Here is a 22,252-nt window from a genome sequence, read left to right on the forward strand (position 1 = left end):
AACAGAAAAATCTGTCTTGAAAAACCGAGAGGGGGGGGGGGGGGGGGGAGAGGGAGGGAACAAACAGTACAGGGCGAAGCGTTCCAGCATGTGCTCCCCATCCTGCTAAATGGCAGAAGTCTTTCTTTCTCTGGTGTCTGGATCTGGCCCTGCCAGTACCTATAGGGCCTTATTCTCTGATGTCTGGATCTGGATCTGGCCCTGCCTTATTGGTGAATGATAGCAAGGCAAAAATTGGCCTGCCAGAGCAACCCGTGACACCTCTGTACACCGACTACTTGGCTTTTCTACTTTTTGGTTTGGTTTTTGTTTTTGTTGTTGTGGTTGTGGTTGTTGTTATTGTATTGCTTGGTTTGGTTTGGTTTTTTTTTTGAGACAGGGTTTCTCTGTGTTAGCCTTGGTTGTCCTAGACTCACGTTGTAGACCAAGGTGGCCTCGAACTCACAGCAATCTGCCTGTCTCTGCCTCCCGAGCTGGGATTATAGGTGTGCACCACCATGCCCAGCTGCTTTTCTACTTCTTGACAAATATATTTTCCACACAACCCACTCTGGAATTGTACTAAATGCCCAAAAGGTTAAGAAGCAAAAGGTGATCCTTGACCACCACCCTAGGGAACAGGCACTAAAAGCGAGACAGTAGCCAGAGATGGTGGCTCGTGCCTGTTTTTTGGAAGCTCGGGGCAGGAAGATTGCCATGAGTTCAAGCTAGCCTAAGCGACTCTGTCTCCAAACAAAAAAGAGGCAGTAACCAGACCTCAATTTCATGTAGCAAATTACACCTAACAGCATTCTTGCTTTTCATAGAATCCTTGTAGCAAAAAGAGGTATAATTATCCTAAGGGAGAAGTGATTCTCTGGCCAAAAACATCAAAGTTATTTGAAAATAAAACAAGAGCTCTTCATTTGCCTGATGTTTAATTACATACTTTTCTGGGCTGGAGGCTAAGGTACACTTGTCAGAACACACAGTGGAGTTGCTCATGAGTTCTGCTTTCCTGAAGCTAGGAATGGCAGGCAGGTAAGGAAGAGCAACAGGGAAGGACGGTGTGTACAGATTCACTAACAGTGCCTGCTGAGAACGCCAGCTCTGAAGGAATTCAAGAATCAATACAGCCGGGTCTGATGGTGCACGTTTTTAATCCCAGCATTTGGGAGGCAGGGACAGGCAGATTGCTGTCAGTTTGAGGCCAGCCTGGTCTACAAAGTGAGTCTAGGACAGCCATGACTATACAGAGAAACCTTGTCTCCAAAAAATATATAAAAAAACAAAACAAAAAAAATCAATATAACTATAAAATGTCTTACTTTACTATTTTATCTATATGGGTGTTTGGCCTGGATGTATGTGCGCCATGTTCCTGTGGTGCCCGCAAATGCCAGAAGAGGGTGCTGGAGCCCTTGGAACTTCAGTTACAGACTTGTGAGCCAATATGTGGGTGCGGGACTCAAACTCAGGTCCTCTTGAAAAGAAGCCTCTTCTGACCTCAGCACACAGGTGGTGTACAAACATACACACAAGAAAAACATTTATATAAAATAAAACATTTTGAAAAATAGGGTTTTTGGGGTTTTTTTTTTTTTGTAGTTTTTCCGAGACAGGGTTTCTGTCTTGGACTTGCTTTGTAGACCAGCCTGGCCTCAAACTCACAACAACCCACCTGCCTCTGCCTCCCGAGTGCTGGGATTAAAGGCATTTGCCACCATGCCCAGCTTGAAAAATAGTTTTAGAAGGCTAAAGATGTGTCTGCACAGTCAAGCTCTTTCCTTGTATGAAGGTGGCCCTAGTTTCAACCACCTTCACTGGGGGTGTAAAGAAGTTACAATTCAGAGTCAAATGCTGAAGCAAAGCATGGTAAAATACACCTAGGATCACAACATTTGGTAGGCTGAGCCAGGAGGATCACGGTAACTTTGGAGCCAATGTACGCTAGCTACATAGTGAGTTTAAGGCCAGTTTACACTAAATGACAAAACCTTGTCTCAAGTTTTTTTTGGGGTTTGGTTTGGTTTGGTTTGGTTTTTCGAGCCAGGGGTTCTTTATGTAGCCTTGACTGTCCTTGACTCTCTTTGTAGACCAGGCTGGCCTCCAACTCACAGCAATCCACCTGCCTCTGCCTCCCAAATGTGTGCCACCACTGCCCAGCTCAATTAATTTTTTTAAAGAGGGGCTACAGAGATGACTCCGCAGTTAAGAGCACTTGTTGCTCTGGCAGAGGACCCAACAGCCACATGGTAACTAACCACCATTTATAACCATAGTCCTTGAATCTACTAGATGATCTGACACCATCTTCTGGCCTCTTAAGGAACTGCAAATTCAATGCACATACATCAATTCCAGCAAAATTTCCTATACATATATAAAATAAATATAAAGATACTCTTTTAAAAGGTTTGGTTTTTTATATATTCTTTCTACATGTACTCCTGCATGCCAGAAGAGGGCATCAGATCCCAGAATAGATGGTTCTGAGCCACCATGTGGTTGCTGGGAATTGAACTCAGGAACCTCTGGAGAAGTCAGGGTTCTTAACCTCTGAGCCATCTCTCAGCCCATCTTTGTCTCTTATTCCCTGCCCTTTGTCCCTCTGGGGCCAATAAACCTCCTTTGTGCTGAGAACTTGGTCTTAGGGTTCCTGAGCAGATACTGTTCCCTTCAGCATCCACATGGTGACTCACAACCATTTATTTTTATTTTTTTAATGTAAAAATTTAGCCAGGCGTGGTGGCACATGCCTTTAATCCCAGCATTCAGGAGGCAGAGGCAGGGGGATCACTGTGAGTTCAAGGCCAGCCTGGTCTACAAAATGAGTCCAGGACAGGACTACAAAAGAAACCTTATCTCAAAAAACAACAAACAAACAAACAAAAAACCAAATGAGTGAACATACGGCGTGGATACTTTGGCTGGGTTTCTGTCTGGCTAGTTACCCTATGCTGATCTTGAACTCTAGATCCTTCTGCCTCATTCTGCCGGCTTCCAGTACAGGCCTGTGCTGCTGTACTCAATCTGTGCCCAGTTTAATCTGGTCAGTTTTGCCCCTATCCATGCATGACAGAAATGGTCTTTTCTCAGATTTCTGCACATTGCCAGAGAAGGGCTATCTTAATTCATTGTTCTGGTTTGGAGCAGGGAGTTTACCAGCCAAGGTCAATCCAAATGAGTCATTTTTACAGGAAAATTTTCCATTGTTCTACAACTTGTTCTTGTGAAATACTGTTCTCTTTTCTGGTTGAAGAACAAAACAGGCACTTACCCAGAGCAATCACACCTGCTGCACCTCCCAGAGGAACAGATATCCAGGCTGAGGTCTGTCATGGCAATTGCATTGCTTCTGTCAAGTGTATTCTGGGGGCAAGAGTTCCATTAAGAACAGGAGGCTAGGCTTCCAGTTAGCCATCACCTGATAGGTTTAAATAAATATATGAAGCCTTTGGACATATTTGTAACTTTTATGAGGGCAAAGATGAATTCATGACCCTTTCTGGAGCCCTAGCACTTAGAATGCTGCTTGCCCATCACAAAGGCCTACTGCGTGTTAAATACACAGTTCTTCAAAATAGATGGAACATTCAATCTATTGCCTCTTTGGCCAAAAGTGGAGTTATTGTTGAGAGACAAAATCTTTCCCCCTGCAATTAAGCACTTGAGGGGTGGAGCCAGGGGGACTGTGAGTTCAAGGCCAGCCTACACGAGACCCTGTCTCAAAAATAAAAAACCAAAATAGAAGCAAACAAAATAGAAGCTGGGCATGGTAGCATATACTTATTATCCCAACACTCAAGAGGCAGAATTTTAGGCAAGAGGGTTGCCTCAAATCATGGCCCATAGCCAAACTAGTCCGTATTCCTCTCTGGCACACACTAGCACTATATAGTGAGACTTTGTTTAAACAAAAAACAAAAAAACCACACAGCAGATCTCTCATTTTGAGGCTAGCCTGGTCTATAGAGCAAATTCCAGGACAGCCAGACCTACACAGAGAAACACCAAACAAAAACAAAACAACAAAACATGAAGGGGCAAGACACAAAGGGGGAGGGGAGGGAAGGTGCACTAGAGAGATGTCAGGTGCCCTGCACAAGCATGAGGAGCTGAGTCCAGATGAAAATAGTCACATTAAAAAAAAAAAAAGTTAAAAAAAAAAAAAAATTTAGTGGTTAAGAGCACTGTCTGTTCTTCCAGAGGTCCTGAGTTCCATTCCCAGAAACCACATGGTGGCTTGCAACCATCTCTAATGAGATCTGGTGACCTCTTCTGGCCTGACAGTTCACATGCAGGCAGAATACTATATAAATAATACATTAAAAAAACAAAAACAAGCGGGGCGTGGTGGCGCACGCCTTTAATCCCAGCACTCGGGAGGCAGAGGCAGGTGGATTGCTGTGAGTTCGAGGCCAGCCTGGTCTACAAAGTGAGTCCAGGATGGCCAAGGCTACACAGAGAAACCCTGTCTGGAAAAACCAAAAAACAAACAAACAAAACAAAAAACCCCACAAAGCCGGACATTGGTGGCACACACCTTTAATCCCAGCACTCGGGAGGCAGAGGCAGGTGGATCACTGTGAGTTCCAGGCCAGCCTGGTCTACAAAGCAAGTTTAGGGCAACCAAAGCTACACAGAGAAACCTTGTCTCCAAAACCAAAACAAAACAAAACAAAAACCCCCCAAAAGGAAAAATAGCAAATAATGTAATTGTACATTTGGGGGACTGGAGAGATGGCTCAGTGGTTAAGAGCACTGTCTGCTTTTCCATAGGTTCTGAGTTCAATTCCCAGCATCCACATGGTGGCTTGCAACCATCTATACTGGGGTCTGATGCCCTCTTCTGGCAGGCAGGCAGGTGTACATGGATAGAGCACTCATATAAGTAAAATAAATAAATCCTTTTTAAAATTGTGTATTTCCTGAAAGAAACATGTATATGTAAACCAAAACGAGCAGAAAAGTGATGTGTCATGGTACAGATGAGAGTGGGAGGTTGTGGTTGATGTCAGGAGCTTTTTTCTGGTTTTTTTTCTTTTTTTGGTTTTTTGAGACAAGGTTTCTCTGTGTGTTAGCCTTGGCTGTCCTGGACTCACTTTGTAGACCAGGCTGGCCTCAAACTCACAGCGATCCACCTGCCTCTGCCTCCAGGTACTGGGATTAAATGTGTGCGCTACCACACCTGGCCTAGGGGATTTACTTTTTATTTATAAATCTTTCCAAGACTGTATCTGTGTCCTCTGGTGTGATTACACTGTTATGACTTTAAGCAAAGGTCTGTTTATATTTTGTTTTGTTTTTTCCAAACAGGGTTTCTTTGTGTAGTCTCGGCTGTCCTGGAACTTCTCTATAGACCAGGCTGGCCTCGAACTCAGTGATCCACCTGCCTCTGCCTATGTGCTGGTATTAAATGTCTGCACCACCATGCCCAGCCTGCTTCTAATTTTTTTTACCACCCAATCCTGCTTACTTTTCTTTCTTTTTTTGTTCTTGAACAGTGTTGTTGATGGAAGTCAGAGTCTCAGGCATGCTAGGCAAGAGCTGTATGTCTCACTGAGCTACTTTTCCAGCCCTGAACCATTCCTAAAAAGAAACAAAATAGCCTGCCCAGTGACAGTACCAAAGGTTTCCCTAGGCACTGATACCAGATTGTTTTAGCTTTTAAATATGAAACCGTAAAGAAGAGAACAAGTAAGAGTTCATTAAGCTCAGGCTTTGCAGAACCTGGCACCAGGGTTTCATCTGCTAGAATGGAAGAAAAAAAAAAAAAGAAGTACGAATGATCCTTGGAGGCACTGGTTTCAATAGTGAGAACAAATCTCTAAGCAAACGACTCTTTTTTTCTAATTTATATATCACCTGAATACTAATCTTTTGTTTGGTGCTGTAAAATATGTGCACTCTCCAAAGACCGCATTTCCACTAGACCGTAACTTAATAGAAGGGGGAGTGAGGAGTGAAGATAGCTGGGAAGATGGGTGCATCATTTAACTGCATGACCCAAGCAGTTACACGGAAAGGACAACACAAGACCTAAAGGAACGGATGGATGACGTACATAATACGGTCAAGCCAATTAAAAACTTGTTTTAGTTTGTAATATCGTCTCTCCTACTAATGGGGTTCAGAGCTAAAAGCCAAGTTCTGTCACAAACACGGTTTATCTCCGGCTCATCAGCGAACATCATTTTTGTGGCTTAGGTTTCCTCAATGAAATAGGAAGGTTGGAGTAACGCAGCAGTCCTCTGGCGTCTAACCCAAGCCCAGGGCAACTGAGCGCTGCCAAAAGCACACGCCTCTTACGCATCGCCACAGCAAATGCAGCGGAGTGCCATTCCTCCGCGCGGACGCCCCGGGTAACCGGAAGAAGCCCGCTCACTTCGCCACCCGCGACAGCACCTGCACGCGCGCGGGGTTATACGCCAGGCAAAGAAGCGTCTAGCACCAAGGCTGGCACAAGTCCCGCGAGGAACAACCCGGCCGCGAACCGTGACGTGGCCCAATCTGCAGCCGGTTCAGGCAGTTTCGTTTCAACCGGTTCACAGGCAGTCCTTCTGCCTGGGGTGGGCGGAGCCGGAGAGGGGCGGGCGGGCCTAAACGTGGCCCAATGGAAACACGCGCCCGGCCTCGGGGGCGGGGCCAGGTGCGCGGCGCACGGCCGGGCGGCGGAGGCGCCAATGAGCGTGCGCCGCGTCCGGGGCCGGCTGGTGCGCGAGACGCCGGGGAGAGGTTGGTGGTTACTGTAACAGTTTGCAAACGGAGGGGAGTTGTGAAGGGCCTGGGGTTGGGGTCGTGCTGTTGGCCTTGTGAGTACGTCCGCAGCGCGTTGATCCCGGAGCGAGGGCCGCAGGAGCTGAAGGCCAGAGGGAGCGGGGGTGAGGATGGAGCAGCAGCCGGGCCGCGGCTCCTAGGGGAAGGCAGCGTGCTAGCTTCGGGGGCGGGCCGGTAGCAGGAGCGAGGGCCGCACGGACACCGGTGCCTTCGGCCCTGCAGTTCAGGCTCTGGGTTGCCCCCTCGCTCTCGGGGTGGGCCGGAATCCGCTTCCGTCAGGTGAGGTTTAGGTGAACACTGGCCAGCCCAGTAACCTTAGCCCGCATAGCGTCTGCGGAGGCAGCGGAGGCCAGGAGCAAGATGGGCAAAGACGGTGGGCCGGACAATGCTCAAGGGATGCAGAGGAGGGAAAGGGCCCTTCCATGCCAGCCGTCCCCAACGTCATCACCTTCCAGTTCCTGTCCAAACCCAGCCTGGCTTTCCCACCATCAGGGAAGCTCCAGGTGTGAGGTTGTTGAGCCGGTTTCGAGGGTCCCTGGCTCCGCTCCAGGTGTCTGACAGGTGCCGCGCTGTGGTGCGCCAGTTACTTACTTGTGTGTGCACGGAAAAAAAGGTCAAACCTCCTTCCTATTTGTCTAAAGATGTTGTTGAGGGCCCTTTGGTCTAGGTTCGAATGTGGGACACTTGGGAGGATGTTTAGAATGATTGAAACTAATGAGGAAGGAAGGGAAGCGGGTCAGGTTGCTCTGCCTTCAGCCAGAAGTGGAATAGATAAGAACTTGTATGTTCTGGGATGTGGTTCTATTTCCTTCTTCACTTAGCATCCTTACACGTGTTTTTCCTTCTCTGCCAGGGTCACAATGGCAGCCACAGTAAGAAGGCAGAGGCCACGGAGGCTACCCTGTTGGGCCTTGGTGGCTATCCTCTTGGCAGACCTTTTGGCACTGAGCGGTGAGTACCCGGCAAAGGGATCAAAGAAGAGTAACATGTAAGGAGAGAGCCGGAGGCGCCCACTCGTCGTTTTGGTGGGTTAGGCTTTTTATTTTGTCTTTGCCACCTCTCTCCCGTAGAAAGTAGGGCTGCTCCAATCTAACTCGGGAAAGTGTGGCAAGCAGAGAAATAAGACATAAACCTACTTTCTGTCTTCCCTTCAGACACATTGGCTGTGATGTCCGTGGACCTAGGCAGTGAATCCATGAAGGTGGCCATTGTCAAGCCTGGAGTCCCTATGGAGATCGTGTTGAACAAGTAAGGGGAGAGAAGTGTGTCAGGGGTGTGTGTATAATTTGTCACTCACAAAACAGGCAGCGTGCGATCTGGAGGCGCCTGGGGTCATCCTCTACTGCTCGAAGCTAGGCTAATGCTGCTTTTTTATTAGGGAATCTCGGAGGAAAACTCCAGTGACTGTGACCTTGAAAGAAAATGAGAGGTTTCTAGGTGACAGTGCAGCAGGCATGGTAAGCAGCAGCCCCTTCCCCAGATTGGCTCCCCAAGAGAATAGCCTTTTGTGTATCTTGTTGAAGTAGAGGAGGCTGAGCTGGGTGTGGGCTCAGAACCTGCTGGGTCTTCTCCTTTCAGGCCATCAAGAACCCAAAGGCGACGCTCCGTTATTTCCAGCACCTCCTAGGAAAACAGGCGAATAACCCTCATGTCGCCCTTTATCGATCCCGTTTCCCAGAACATGAGCTAAGTGTCGACCCACAGAGGCAGACTGTGCGCTTCCAGATCAGTCCGTGAGTGTCCAGAAGGGAAAGTGGGCTCAGCCACCCTACTGGGCTCCTTGTTGGTCTCAGTGTTTGCCTTCCCTTGTCACAACTCCTCCTCTCTCAGGCAGCTGCAGTTCTCCCCTGAGGAGGTGCTGGGCATGGTTCTGAACTACTCTCGCTCCTTGGCTGAAGATTTTGCAGGTGAGGACAGTGGCAGCAAGGCTCCCCAACATCTGCAGTGAGTGTCAAGCAGAGGCACTTTTATTTCTCATTGAAAATTGGACCATGCTGGGCTGGAGAGATGGCTCAGTGGATAAGAGCATTGTCTGCTCTTCCAGAGGTCCTGAGTTCAATTCCGAGCAACCACATGGTGGCTCACAACCATCTATACTGGAGTCTAATGCCCTCTTCTGGCCTGCAGATGCACATGCAGATAGAGCATTCCTACATAAAATAAATAAAATATAAAAAAGAAAAGTAAAGAAAATTGGACCATGCTTGATTGTCACAAACTTGGGGTTTGTGCTACCAGCACTTACTGAGTAGAGGATAGGGAGACTAGTCAACACCCTGTGTTGTAGAGGATTGGCCCAACAAGAGAGCATTAATTACCCGCCTCAGTGTCGGTGGTCCTGAGTTCAGAAACCTTGGTCTGGGGTTTGGAGTTGGTGAAATCTTGATCTTTTGTCCTCTGTAGAACAACCCATTAAGGATGCAGTGATCACCGTGCCAGCCTTCTTCAACCAGGCTGAGCGTCGAGCTGTGCTGCAGGCTGCTCGAATGGCTGGCCTCAAGGTGCTGCAGCTCATCAATGACAACACCGCCACAGCCCTCAGCTATGGTGTCTTCCGCCGGAAAGATATCAATTCCACTGCACAGGTGAGCCAGGGAGGCCTTTTGACCGCTAGGTACAAGAGTTGCAGAGTCTGAGGATGGGAGGGTCCTTGGCCCATTTTGCATCTTGTTTGCATGGTTCTCCCTTGACAAAGTGTGACAGTAGCCTTCTTTCAGTCCCCATTGGAATTGGTCAGGTTTATGTTGGACAGCTTTTTGTTTTCAGGCAGACAAGTGGACTGGCTTCCCCTATTTGGTAAATCATCGATCATTTTGTTAGGGAGGTGGGGCTGAGACAGGATTTCTTTGTGTGGCCTGGCTGTCCTGGAACTCACTGTGTAGACAAGGCTGGCCTTGAACTCAAGAGATCCACCTGCCTGTCTCCTGAGTGCTGGAATTAAAAGAATACACCACCACAACTAGCTTGGCTTTGGACATTTGATAAAGTTCCCATGACAGTGCCCTTGGTCTCTCCACAGAATGTCATGTTCTATGACATGGGCTCAGGCAGCACTGTATGCACCATCGTGACCTACCAAACAATGAAGACTAAGGAGGCTGGGATGCAACCACAGCTGCAGATCCGGGGCGTGGGGTAGGTTACTAAGACCTCAGGAAGGGTTTCTTCCTGGATTTCGGGTGCCTTTTTTCTGATTCCCTGAAGGAAGACTCCTGGACACAGCATTGGTTACTGTAGGGGCTGCTCCCCAGGAGGAAATGTGTGAGGGTGGGGCAGTTCAGGAAGAAGATATAAGTTGTCAGGTACAATTGATTCTTGGATTGAATTATCGAGGTTATCTCTGTCACTCTTACCGGCCTTCTCCCCCGCCCCCCCGCCCCCCCTTTAAATTTTGTTTGGATTTTCGGTTTTGAGACAGTTTCTCCATGTCCTTGGCTGTCCTGGAACTGGCTCTGTAGACCAGGCTGGCCTGGAACTGAGAGATCCTCCTGCCTTTATCTCATGCATACTAGGATTAAAGGCGGTGCTCCACACCTTTATTTTTGCTGAGGTTGACTCTAGGGTCTCACACATGCTGCATACGCTTCTGCTACTGATAGCCCTGGGACTTACCGTGTTGACCAGGTTGGTCAAAATTTCTGCCAGTCCTACTTCTGTCTCCCCACTTACAGAATTTAAAAAACAAACCAAAAAATTCTTTCTAAACAAGGTATTGGAGTATAATCCTAGCATTTGGGAGGTAGAGGCAAGGGGATCAGAAAATCAAAATAATCTTTAGCTTAGTATTGAGTCCTGGTCCAACATAGAGTACATGAGACACTATGAAAAAAACTAAAACCTCCTTAATTCTAGAACTTTCCTTTTTTTAGTTCCTCAGTATTCAACTAGGAGGTTCTCAATTACTGATGTAATTGCCAGGTGTGGTAGTGCACACCTTTAATCCCAGCACATGGGAGGCAGAGGCAGGCGGATCTCTGTGACTTTAAGTCCAGCCTGATCTGCAAAGTGAGTCCAGGACAGCCAGGACTATGTAGAGAAACCCTGTTTCAAAAAACAGACAGACAAAACAATGTAAGGGCAGTAGATCCATAGTGGGGGTTCTTTCGTGGTGGCCATGGGCCCCAGACTCAGTCTGTAGCACCAATAAAGAGATAAAGAAGTGAAATGCCAATGTGACCGTAATCCATTTCTTCACTTCTCCCTACACCTTTTTGAGCCCTGCTTGCTGCAGCCGTGGCTGAACTGCCTTACTCTCTTTTGTTTTTATTTTTTGGAGATGTTCTCAATACATAGCTCTGGCTGTCCTGGAACTCTCTATGTCCACCAGGTTGACCTTGAACTTACACACCGTCGTGCCTGGCTCCTCTTATTCTTAAGGAATATGTTTGTTGTCCTTGAGCTTTCCATGCACTCTCCTTCTTCCTTGGGTCTTGAGCAATGTAAGTGTCTAGAATGTGCTTCACTCTCCTCTTTGGCTAGTCAACTCCAGCTCTCAGTTTGAGTGCTGATTCAGGAAGGTTCCTCTGACTCCTGTGCGAGTTCCACTCGCCTTGTCTGCTTTTCTTCATTCAGTTTGAGGCAGGGTCTTACTATATAGCCCTTGTTGGCCCAGGAGTCTTTGTTTAGTGCAGACTAGCCTCAAACTCACAGAAATCCACCTGCCTCAGTCTCCCTAATGCTGGGCACTACTTTATGGCGTGTGTATAATTTCATATTTAGGAGGTTATTTGTCTTACTAGATTATAAAAACTCCTTGGCGGCAGGAAGCTGTCCCCTCCCCTGCTCCTGTCACTTATACTCAGATAGTTGATACTCAGTAATACGGCTGCAGGCAGCATGCTCCTGTGCCAGTGGGAGGGCCAGCTGTGTCCTCACACTTCACCTGCTCCTTTTCTTGAGCAGATTTGACCGCACCCTGGGTGGCCTGGAGATGGAGCTTCGGCTGCGAGAACACCTGGCTAGGCTCTTCAATGAGCAGCACAAGGGCCAGAAAGCCAAGGATGTTCGGGAAAACCCACGTGCCATGGCCAAGCTGCTTCGGGAAGCCAATCGGCTTAAAACTGTCCTGAGTGCCAATGCTGATCACATGGCACAGGTGCCCACATGGGGGCTTGGTAGAGGGCAGGCTGTGGCTCCCACATGGGTGGAAAACCTTTTCTTCCCCCTAAGTTCTCTTGAATTCTGTCTTCTCTTTCCTAGAGAGTAGATCTAGTGAGACCGTCTTAACAGATTCCTCTCCCCACAGATTGAGGGCCTGGTGGATGATGTGGACTTCAAGGCAAAAGTTACTCGAGTGGAGTTTGAGGAGCTCTGTGCAGATTTGTTTGAGCGAGTGCCTGGGCCTGTACAGCAGGCCCTCCAAAGTGCTGAGATGAACTTGGTACGGGCATGAAGGAGACACAAGTTCCTGCGGGAAAAGATAGAGCCCCACAGAGTGTCAGAGAGAAGGGCACTAACTCCTGCATCTCACCCTCCCCTTCCGCAGGATCAAATTGAGCAAGTGATCCTGGTAGGTGGGGCCACTCGTGTTCCCAAAGTTCAAGAGGTGCTGCTAAAGGCTGTGGGCAAGTGAGTATGGCGACGGAGCTAGGCATGGAGCTGTAGGCTGGGTGGCTACAGGGACAAGGGAGAGGGGAGGCCACGCCCAGTGGATAATGCTGCAGCTTGTGTCTGCTAGGGAGGAACTAGGAAAGAACATCAATGCCGATGAAGCGGCTGCCATGGGGGCCGTGTACCAGGCAGCAGCACTCAGCAAGGCCTTCAAGGTGAAGCCATTTGTTGTGCGCGATGCCGTCATCTACCCCATCCTGGTAAGCTGGCCCAGGGACGTGCTCCCTTTGCTTCTCTGAGAGAGAGCTCTGTTCACCTCAGCCTGCCCCTTTTTTTTCTGCTGAGAGAGATCCCACTCTTCCACACCTACCCACAGAACCTTCCCTGGTTCTCCAGTGCACCTTCTCTTTGCCTGTGTGTAGGTGGAGTTCACACGGGAGGTGGAAGACGAGCCTGGGGTTCGAAGCCTGAAGCACAATAAACGTGTGCTGTTCTCCCGGATGGGGCCCTACCCTCAGCGCAAAGTCATCACCTTTAACCGCTACAGCCATGATTTCAACTTTCACATCAACTACGGTGACCTGGGCTTCCTGGGGCCTGAGGATCTTCGGTGAGGGGCGGGGGCAGGATGGCACCTCCAGGGAGTGGGAGGTGTGCCCGCCAGTTGACCTAAGGATGGGGAGGGGAATGTGAGACTTGAAGGGCTGAAGGTGGGTTAGGGTCAAGCTGTGAACAGCCTGCCTCAGCGAGAGGGTCCATTCTTCTGAGTGTCCTTCGTAGGGCCCCAGTAGGCCATGTGATCTGGGGTCGGGCCAGGTGAGTCTCAAACTCTTTTGCTTTTCCTCCCTACCAGGGTATTTGGCTCCCAGAACCTGACCACAGTGAAGCTAAAAGGTGTGGGAGAGAGCTTCAAGAAGTATCCTGACTATGAGTCCAAAGGCATCAAGGCCCACTTCAATCTGGATGAGAGTGGGGTGCTCAGTTTAGACAGGGTGAGAGAATAGGGAACCCTTACAGGGTAGGGGTGAACCCTGGACGCACTGGCCTCTCCCAGAGTGAGTTCCACAGCATGAACACAAAGCGTTTGGGAAGCTGATTTGATGGAGCTTGCCTTTAAACACAATGCAGCAATGCCTCTTCGTGGCCAGCATGTGCTGATGGTCACTGTAACTTGCTTGGAGGGAAGTACAGAACTTTTTTTTTTTTTTAAACACATGTATATGGGTGTATGTCTGTGCACCAGTTATGTACCTGGTGCCCACAGAGGCTGAAAGAGGGTATTGGGTCCCTAGAATGGAGTTACAGATGGATGTTGATGCTGGAAGTTGGACTCAGGTCCTCACTGCTGGGCCATCTCTCCAACCCCTTACAATTTTTTTGACTATGTGTATATAATAGGGTGGGACTTAGGCATGTCACAGCAGATGTAGAGGCAAGAAGAAACAGGAAGTGAGTTGGTTTTCTTCCTTCTGTCTTTGGTGAGAGTAGCACCTTTACCTGCTGAGCCATCTTGCCAGCCCAGAGAAACTTCTTTCTTTTTTAATTTAAAATGTGTATGGATGGTTTGCCTGCATGTATGTCTGCATCGTATATGTGTCTGATGCCCAAGGAGGCCAGAAGAGGGAGATCTTCTGGAACTGGAGTTATGAGAGACACCATGATGCTGAGCATCCTACCTGTGTTCTCTGGAAACTCAGCCCATGCTCTTAGCTGCTGAGCCATCTCTTCAGCCCCCAAATAAAAAGTAATTTTGAGTTAGTGTTTTCTGGCACACTGGGAAACAGTAGTATATTGTATTTCCAAGTGGAGACCTGGAGGACTCTAAGGATTGATGCTTAAAGTGGGTGTGGCCATTTGGGAGTCTCAGAAAAGGAAGGTGCGAGTAGGCACGCAGGGCTGCAAGTCATTTTGTATTCCTAATGTATGCATAAGCAACTAGCTTATGGAACAGTGTGGGTTACTATGCAGTTCTTTATTTTGAACCCATTTTAAAATAGGTGGAGTCTGTATTTGAGACCCTGATAGAGGACAGCCCAGAGGAAGAATCTACTCTTACCAGTAAGATGAACATGACTCCTGTGTGCATGCAAGTGTGTGTGAGCAAGCAAGAATAAACACACTTTGGTGCTTGGGGGAGGTAGTGGTGTTCTGGGGTAGGAAGTGCATTTGCTGCTTGATTGCCTCTTGAACCTCTTGGCTCCCTTCCTCCTAGAACTTGGGAACACCATTTCCAGCCTGTTTGGAGGTGGCACCTCATCAGATGCCAAAGAAAATGGTACCGATGCTGTACAGGTAAGGACAGAGAAGCATGGAGAATAGCAAGCAACTGGGGTGATGGAGGCAGAAGCAGAATCTGGGGGCTTCCCAGCTGCGTGGACTTGAGTGAACCTTGGTGGTTGTCAATTCACAACCTACGGCAGGTTGCCCCACTCCTGCTCCATTAGACTTGAGCCGCTACAGAGCCTCAGGCTGAGTGTTCTCACTCCAGCTGCCTTCCCTCTATCTCTGCCGATCCCAACAGTCCCTGACTGTTTGTCTCCAGCCATCATCTGCTTGACCCCAAGCTTGTGTGTTCCCAGAGGAGCTGACATGGTCAAGGCTGAGTGTGGTCACAGGCTCAGCTCATGGTATGTGTAACCTCTGGGGTTCCTGTAATTGTCTCCCAGGAGGAAGAGGAGAGCCCTGCTGAGGGGACCAAGGATGAGCCTGGAGAGCAGGGGGAGCTCAAGGAGGAAGCTGAAGCCCCAATGGAAGATACCTCTCAGCCTCCACCCTCTGAGCCCAAGGGTGATGCAGCCCCTGAGGGAGAAAAACCTGATGAAAAAGAAAGTGGGGACAAGTCTGAGGCCCAGGTGAGCTCCCTGCTGAGGAAAACAGTGGTGTCCAGGGGCTGGTGTGTGCACGGAAGCTTGTTTATGCTTTACGGATGAGGAGACAGCTAATCTTTTTGCTTAATCGCTGCTCTTTTTATTCAGAAGCCCAGTGAAAAGGGACAGGCAGGGCCTGAGGGTGTCCCTCCAACTCCTGAGGAAGAAAAAAAGCAGAAACCTGCCCGGAAACAGAAAATGGTGGAGGAAATAGGTGTGGAGCTGGCTACCTTGGACCTGCCAGACTTGCCAGAGGATGAGCTGGCTCGCTCTGTGCAGAAGTAAGTGCTGGGTGTAGAAAGGTGATCCAGAAAGGGCCCCCAGTTCCAACCCCACCTCACCCCTGCCTCTTGTTCATCCTACAGACTTGAAGACTTGACCCTGCGAGACCTAGAAAAGCAAGAAAGAGAAAAAGCTGCCAACAGCTTGGAAGCTTTTATCTTTGAGACCCAGGTGAGCAGGCACTCCCTCCCCTGACACTTGTGCTTAGAAGCATGTGGCTCTCTGATCCATTCCCCAGAGTGCACTGCACACATGGATTTGTGTCCTTTACAGGACAAGTTGTACCAACCTGAATACCAAGAAGTGTCCACTGAGGAACAGCGGGAGGAGATCTCTGGGAAGCTCAGCGCCACGTCCACCTGGCTGGAGGATGAGGGATTCGGAGCTACCACTGTGGTGAGCTGCCTTCTGGGATGTTTGAGGCACATAGGAGTGCTGACTTCTCTAGAGTCAGAGTGAGGAGGGCTGGGGTGTCGGGCCATGAAGCAAGATACAGGGCTGGGTCCAGGACACTCGTGCCACCCTTCAACCCTCCTCCTCATGCCGGTCAGATGTTGAAGGAGAAGCTGACTGAACTGAGAAAGCTGTGCCAAGGGCTGTTTTTTCGGGTAGAAGAACGCAAGAAATGGCCAGAACGGCTTTCAGCTCTGGATAATCTCCTCAACCACTCCAGCATTTTCCTCAAGTGAGTGTTCCCTGCACCCTTTCTTCTTTACTCAGTCCTGCCGAGGCCATGAGTCCCCTTTCTGTCAGCTTCCTGTTCCTCTGCCCTAGGCTGATCTTCTCCTCTTCGGCTTTTAGGGGTGCCCGGCTCATCCCTGAGATGGACCAGATCTTCACTGAGGTGGAGATGACAACGTTAGAGAAAGTCATCAATGACACCTGGGTAATCTCTTTCGCTATGTAACTGGACACTTTAGCTGGTACCCTGGGACGATAAGGGTGGCAGGGTGATTTGCAGTCAGCAGGACTTGCTTTAACTGGCTGAGGGTGATACCTGCCACATCCATGGCTAGTTCTGAGTCTTGCCTGGCCTCATCCACAGGCCTGGAAGAATGCAACTCTGGCCGAGCAGGCCAAGCTTCCTGCCACAGAGAAGCCTGTACTGCTTTCAAAAGACATTGAGGCCAAGATGATGGCCCTGGACCGTGAGGTGCAGTACTTGCTCAATAAAGCCAAGTTTACCAAACCCCGGCCACGTCCCAAGGACAAGAATGGCAACCGGACAGAGCCTCCCCTCAATGCTAGTGCTGGTGACCAAGGGGAAAAGGTCATTCCACCTGCAGGTGAGGAGAGAGGGTGCTTGGCTCTAGTCACTGTAGGCAAAGAGACGACCACCTACTCTTTTTCCTGGGGCTGCATCTAACTCTTGGTTTCTCTCCAGGTCAGACTGAAGAGGCAAAGCCCATTTTAGAACCTGACAAAGAAAAGCCTGGTGAGTTGAGGAGCCTGGTAGGGAATGGTGCATTTCATTAGTCTGGGGGCAGGCAAACTGGCAAGCATCGCCTCATTCTTCTGCTCAGCCCATGAATTGTTGGTGGCCTTCAGTTTTTAAAAGCATGTAGACAGGCTGGGGAGACAGCCTCAGTAGGGAAAGTGTTTAATTGCACAATGTGAGGATCAGAGTTTGGATCCCCAGCACCATGTAAATGCCAGGCAGGCACAGTGCCCGCTTACTCTCTGGATGAGTCGCCAGCTCCAGATTCACATGAGAGACCTTCCCTCAATATATAAGAGAAGAACAAGAAAGAAGCCCTTCATCAGCCTCTGGCCTCCACGTGCATGGGCAAAACAAACTTTTTTGGGGGATGGGGGCAGCATTCATGACTTTTTCTGAGAGTACAACCCTGGCTGTCCTGACACTATCTCTATAGACCAGGCTGGCCTTAAACTCAGATCTCCCTGCCCCTGCCTCCCAAATGCTAGGATTAAAGGTATGCACCACCACCTGGCAACACTTTTTTTTTTTTTTTTTTTTTTTTTTAAGCAAAATTTGCTGTGCATGGTGGCACATGCCTTAGTCTCAGCACAGGGGAGGCAGAGGCAGGGGGATCTCTGAGTTCAAGGCCAGCCTGGTCTACAGAGCAAGTTGTAGGACAGCCAGTGAGACCCTATCTCAAAAAAAAAAAACAAAATACCAAGGCAGGGCTAGAGAAATGGTTTAGTTGTTGAGAACACTTTTGCAGAACTTGGCATGGTGGCACATGCTTTTAATCCCAGCACTCAGGAGGCAGAGGCAGGTGGATTGCTGTGAGTTGGAGGCCAGCCTGGTCTGCAGAATGAGTCCAGGACAGCCATGGCTACACAGAGAAACCATGTCTCAAAAAAGACACACACACACACACACACAAAACCAAGAACCCTTGTTTCTCCTGCAGAGGACGCAGGTTAATTTCCTGCCATTATGTGATGGTTCACAGCCAAGTGTAAGGAGTTCCAGGGACCCAGTATTCTCTTCTGACTTCTGTGGCATCAAGCAGAGATGTGGTGCCCGTGTGTACGTACATCTGGGCAAAACACCTAAAATGAATACACTTTTTTTTTCAAGACGGTTTCTTTGTGTGGTCCTGGACTAGACTGAAATTTTGAAGATGAGTGGGAGAAAGGGCTGAAGAGATGTCTGTAATTCCAGTCAGAGAGGATCTGACACCCTCTTCTGGCCTCTGAGGCACATATATAGTGCAGAGGCATACATGTAGGCAAAAGGTCCATAAATATTAAATAAAAATTTAAAAAAGAAAAAAAGGCAGAGACTGCACCGTGACTCACACACTTGTAATATTTTCCATCTGGACATGTAGCCCTGTGTTAGCATCTCCCTTCTTTAGTAACTGGCCTTTTCCTTCTAAATGCAGATGTGGAGCCAGCAGACTCCGAGTCTCTGGAATTAGGAGGCCCTGGAGCAGGTAAGGGGAAGCTGGGGGTGAGGGGTAGTTTTTTTAGGGATGGAGGGAAAGAACAGACTGTTGAGCCTTATACCACCACTCTCCCCCCCCCCTTTCTCCCGACCACCCAACAGAATCTGAAGAGAAAGAGCAGCAGGCAGCTGGACAGAAGAGGCCTCTGAAGAATGATGAATTATAACCTGCCTCCTGCCTTCCCACTTGCCTCCAGCCCCTTCTCCTACAACCTCTATTTATTACATGTCAGGGTTGGAGTGGGGGTTGGTGCCCTTAGGGCCTCAAGTTCCTTTTCTCACCTGGGGCAGAAGGTAGCTGCTCCATGTCCCTGGAGTAGCTCCATAGGGGAAACCAGCTCTAGTTGTGTCCCCAGCCCCACCCTCTGGTCTCCTATTCTCTGGCTCTGTTTTTGGGGAAAATCACTATTATGTCTTAATTCTTTGCCTGTGGGTAAGAGAATGGTTGCCAGTAGCTGTTGGAGACTGGGTAGTGGGAAGGATGTCACGGGACAGAATGCCCAGTCTTCTGAGCATCCTGTCATCCTTTCTTCCATAAAATCAGTGTCCCCAGAGCCTCAGTCATCGTTTGGTTCTGAGAGCCTTTTTTCTCTCCTGTGTCTTTCCCTTGCTCTTACTCCTTGGCTCTTCTCTCTGTCCTTGCCTTCCTAGTACAGATTGGGCTATGGTCTTTTGCCCAAGCCTTGCATCTGGACTATCTAGAGTAAATATGTTCTCACGGTTTGTGCGACCCCTGGTGGCCAGACCAAATAAGACGGGGAAGCCCTGTAGTTCCTACTATGGATTGTTGGGCCCAGGAAAGTACAAATCAGAAGAGTGCTTGGCAAGGATGCAGATACACGGCCGACTCTTGCAATCCCTATCATCCCCAGTTCCTACCCCTTCATGGTCTTTTTCCTCTTCCCCCTGGGCTGACCAAAAAAAGTGCTATCTACTGTGAGCCCCTTTCTCAAGACCCTGGGGGACAGAGAGACCATGGTGTGAATGTAAAAATGCCACCTCACTCTCCGGCAGGCTTTATGGCTGAAGAAGAGGGGTCAGGGCTCAACTTCCAGTGTACTTTACTAGGAAGGAGAGCCCCTTTCCCGTATAACTATACCTAGAGTGCCTGTCCTCCAGTATTGCACCTGTAGCAAGAGTTAGGGCCACCCCAGTACCGGGGCAAAGCAAACCTGATATGTCAGTCATTTTGTCTTTTGTACCCCCCCCCCCACCTCTTTTTTTTTTTTTCCACATTGGCAGAGGGACCTAAAGGTCCTACAGTCACCTCCTATGTGTTTTGAGTTCTTTCATTAGCAGTTCAGGCTGGTTGGACAGGTGTGATTCAAATTGTACTTTGTTCCATTGTTAATTGAGAAGCTGTTTCAATAAAATATTCTTTTCTATAGATTATATGTTTTGCTTCCTCCCCTTCCCCCCTCCCTTTTTGTTTGTTGTTTCCAAACAGGTAATCTGTAGGTTACCTATAGCTACCCTCTAACTCATAACTGAGGTTGACTTACCTCTTTCCTCCCACTTGTCCAATGCTGCAATTATAATTGTGAGCCACCAAGTACAGTTTTTATATTTTGAGTTTTGGGTATTTTAAAAACATGGTTGCTAAATAAATCTTTAAATAAAAAATTTTTTTAAGGCTGGAGCGATGGCTCAGAGGTTAAGAGCACTGTCTGCTCTTCCAGAGGTCCTGAGTTCAATTCCCAGCAACCACATGGTGGCTCACAACAATTTATAATGAGATCTGGTGCTCTCTTCTGGCATGCAGGTATACATGCAGATAGTGCATTCATATGCATAAAATAAATAAATCCTTTAAAAAAAAAACATGGTCACTGGGTGTGGTGGTACACACCTTTAATCCCAGCACTCTGGAGCCAGATGCAGGCAGGTCTCTTTAGTTCAAGGCCAGCTTGGTCTATCAAACGAGTGTAGGTCAACCAGGACTATTACACAGAAAAACCTGTCTCAAAAGACAAAAATGCTTGCTTTTGGTTTTGCTTTTTCAAGACAGGGTTTCTCTGTGTAGCCTTGGCTGTCCTGGACTCACTTTGTGGACTGGCTGGCCTCAAACTCACAGTGATCCACCTGCCTCTACCTCCCCAGTGCTAGGATTAAAGGCGTGTGCCACCATGCCCGGCTAAAAATGGTCTGTTTTAAATGAATCGCACGAGAAACCAACAGCAAGAATTCAGTGTGCACAGGTATTAAGGTCCATGTGAGTCTTACTCGCCTATTCCTAATCTGTATTAAAACCTTACCAAGGGGGGCTGGAGAGATGGCTCAGTGGTTAGGAGCACTGGCTGCTCTTCCAGAGGTCCTGTGTTCAGTTCCCAGCACCCACATGGTGGCTCACAACCATCTGTATTATGATCAGATGCCCTCTTCTGGTGTACATGAAGACAGCATACTCATCTACATAATAAATAAATGAATATATTTTTTAAAAAACCTTACCAAGCCTTTAGTCCAGCACTCTGCAGACAGAAGACATCTCCTTGAGGTGGTTTGTTGTTGTTTTTTAAATATGTATTATGTATGCAGTGTTTTGCCTGCATGCACACCTACAGGCCAGAAGAGGGCACCAGATCTCATTATAGAAGTTAGCCACTCTGTGGTTGCTGGGAATTGAACTCAGGACCTCTGGAAGGTGGGGACACCCTTAACCTCTGAGCCATCTCTCTAGCCCCTGCTTGTTTTTCAAGACAGGGTTTCTCTGTAGCCTAGGCTGACCTAGACTCACTTTGTAGACCAGACTGGCCGTGTACTCAGCAATATGCCTACCTCTGCCTCCCAAGTGCTGGGATCAAAGGTGATTTTCACCACTCCCTGAGTTTAAGCCTAGTTTAGCATGCATAGCCAGTTCCAGGACAGCCAGAGCCACACCATGAGACCAAAGAAAACCAAAAAAGCTGGGAGGTGGAAGCCCACACCTTTAATCTCAGCATAGGCAGGCGGATCTGTTGAGTTCAGCTTGGTTTTCAGAGCAAATTTAAGGACCGACAAGCCTACACAGACCCTGTTGCAGAAAAACAACAAATTTTGGTGGATGGTCTTCCCTGCGTTGTATTCAGATGCTGATTGATGTGCCCAAGAGTTACAATTCAGACATGGGTATTGTCATTTCTATGAAGAATGTCTTGTCTCAAGGTGTAAAAAAATGTTCATCATCTTTGACTGGTTAATAAAGAAGTTGATCAGCCTATAACTGGGCAAGAGGGAACAAGAGGCAATACTTCCGGTCCCAGTCTGTGTGTGTGTGTGTGTGTGTGTGTGTGTGTGTGTGTGTGTGTGTGTTGGGCAGAGACAGAGAGAAGGATCCAGCTGCACGACTCTAATCCCAGCACTCGGGAGGCAGAGGCAGGTGGGTCAATGTGAGTTCGAGGCTAGCCTGGTCTACAAAGTGAGTCTAGGACAGCCAAAGCTACACAGAGAAACCTACCCTGTCTCAAAAAAAAAAAAAAAAAAAAAAAAAAAAAAAAAAAAAAAAAAAAAAAAACCCAAGGGGGGGGGGATCCATGAGTTTGCTGACCGCTGAAGACAGATGGACCAGAGACAGCCAAGGCAAGACTAAGATGACAAGTAACGTGGGGCAAGTGACCGGGAAGTGGCTAGGTCAGTATAGATGGGTTAGAATAAACATCTGCCCACCTGTGGTACTTTAAAGCTTACTGATAAATTTAACAGGTGTCTGTGTCATTATTTGGGAGCTAGGACAGGTAATAGAAAAAAAACTATACTGTTATTTTACACAACAATAACAAAGCAAAATAACATACACAAGTGGAGTGTAACCCAACCAGACAGATCAAGATCTGAGGACAGACAGAACTGAGAAACACAGAGACGCAGTTCATGTCTGTGAAGGGAAATAACCATTCAT

At 48.3% G+C, this 22,252-nt stretch overlaps 1 protein-coding gene across 1 annotated transcript; it reads left to right on the forward strand.

Annotated features, from left to right (window-relative positions):
* Positions 1–6,642: 6,642 nt before the first annotated feature.
* Positions 6,643–18,864, forward strand: Hyou1 (hypoxia up-regulated 1). The gene is made up of 26 exons (XM_051156289.1): positions 6,643–6,717; positions 7,613–7,710; positions 7,914–8,007; positions 8,138–8,216; positions 8,338–8,492; positions 8,590–8,666; positions 9,163–9,344; positions 9,779–9,894; positions 11,662–11,854; positions 12,005–12,139; positions 12,245–12,327; positions 12,437–12,569; positions 12,732–12,919; positions 13,163–13,301; positions 14,307–14,367; positions 14,522–14,601; positions 14,976–15,161; positions 15,285–15,457; positions 15,542–15,629; positions 15,732–15,854; positions 16,010–16,143; positions 16,260–16,344; positions 16,504–16,744; positions 16,843–16,893; positions 18,314–18,364; positions 18,478–18,864. Exons 2-26 carry the CDS (start codon positions 7,620–7,622, stop codon positions 18,540–18,542), a joined length of 3,003 nt encoding a protein of 1,000 aa, XP_051012246.1. The 5' UTR covers positions 6,643–6,717; positions 7,613–7,619; the 3' UTR covers positions 18,543–18,864.
* The last annotated feature ends 3,388 nt before the right edge of the window (positions 18,865–22,252 follow it).

Source organism: Acomys russatus, chromosome 14 (assembly GCF_903995435.1).
Source record: "Acomys russatus chromosome 14, mAcoRus1.1, whole genome shotgun sequence".
NCBI lineage: Eukaryota > Metazoa > Chordata > Mammalia > Rodentia > Muridae > Acomys > Acomys russatus.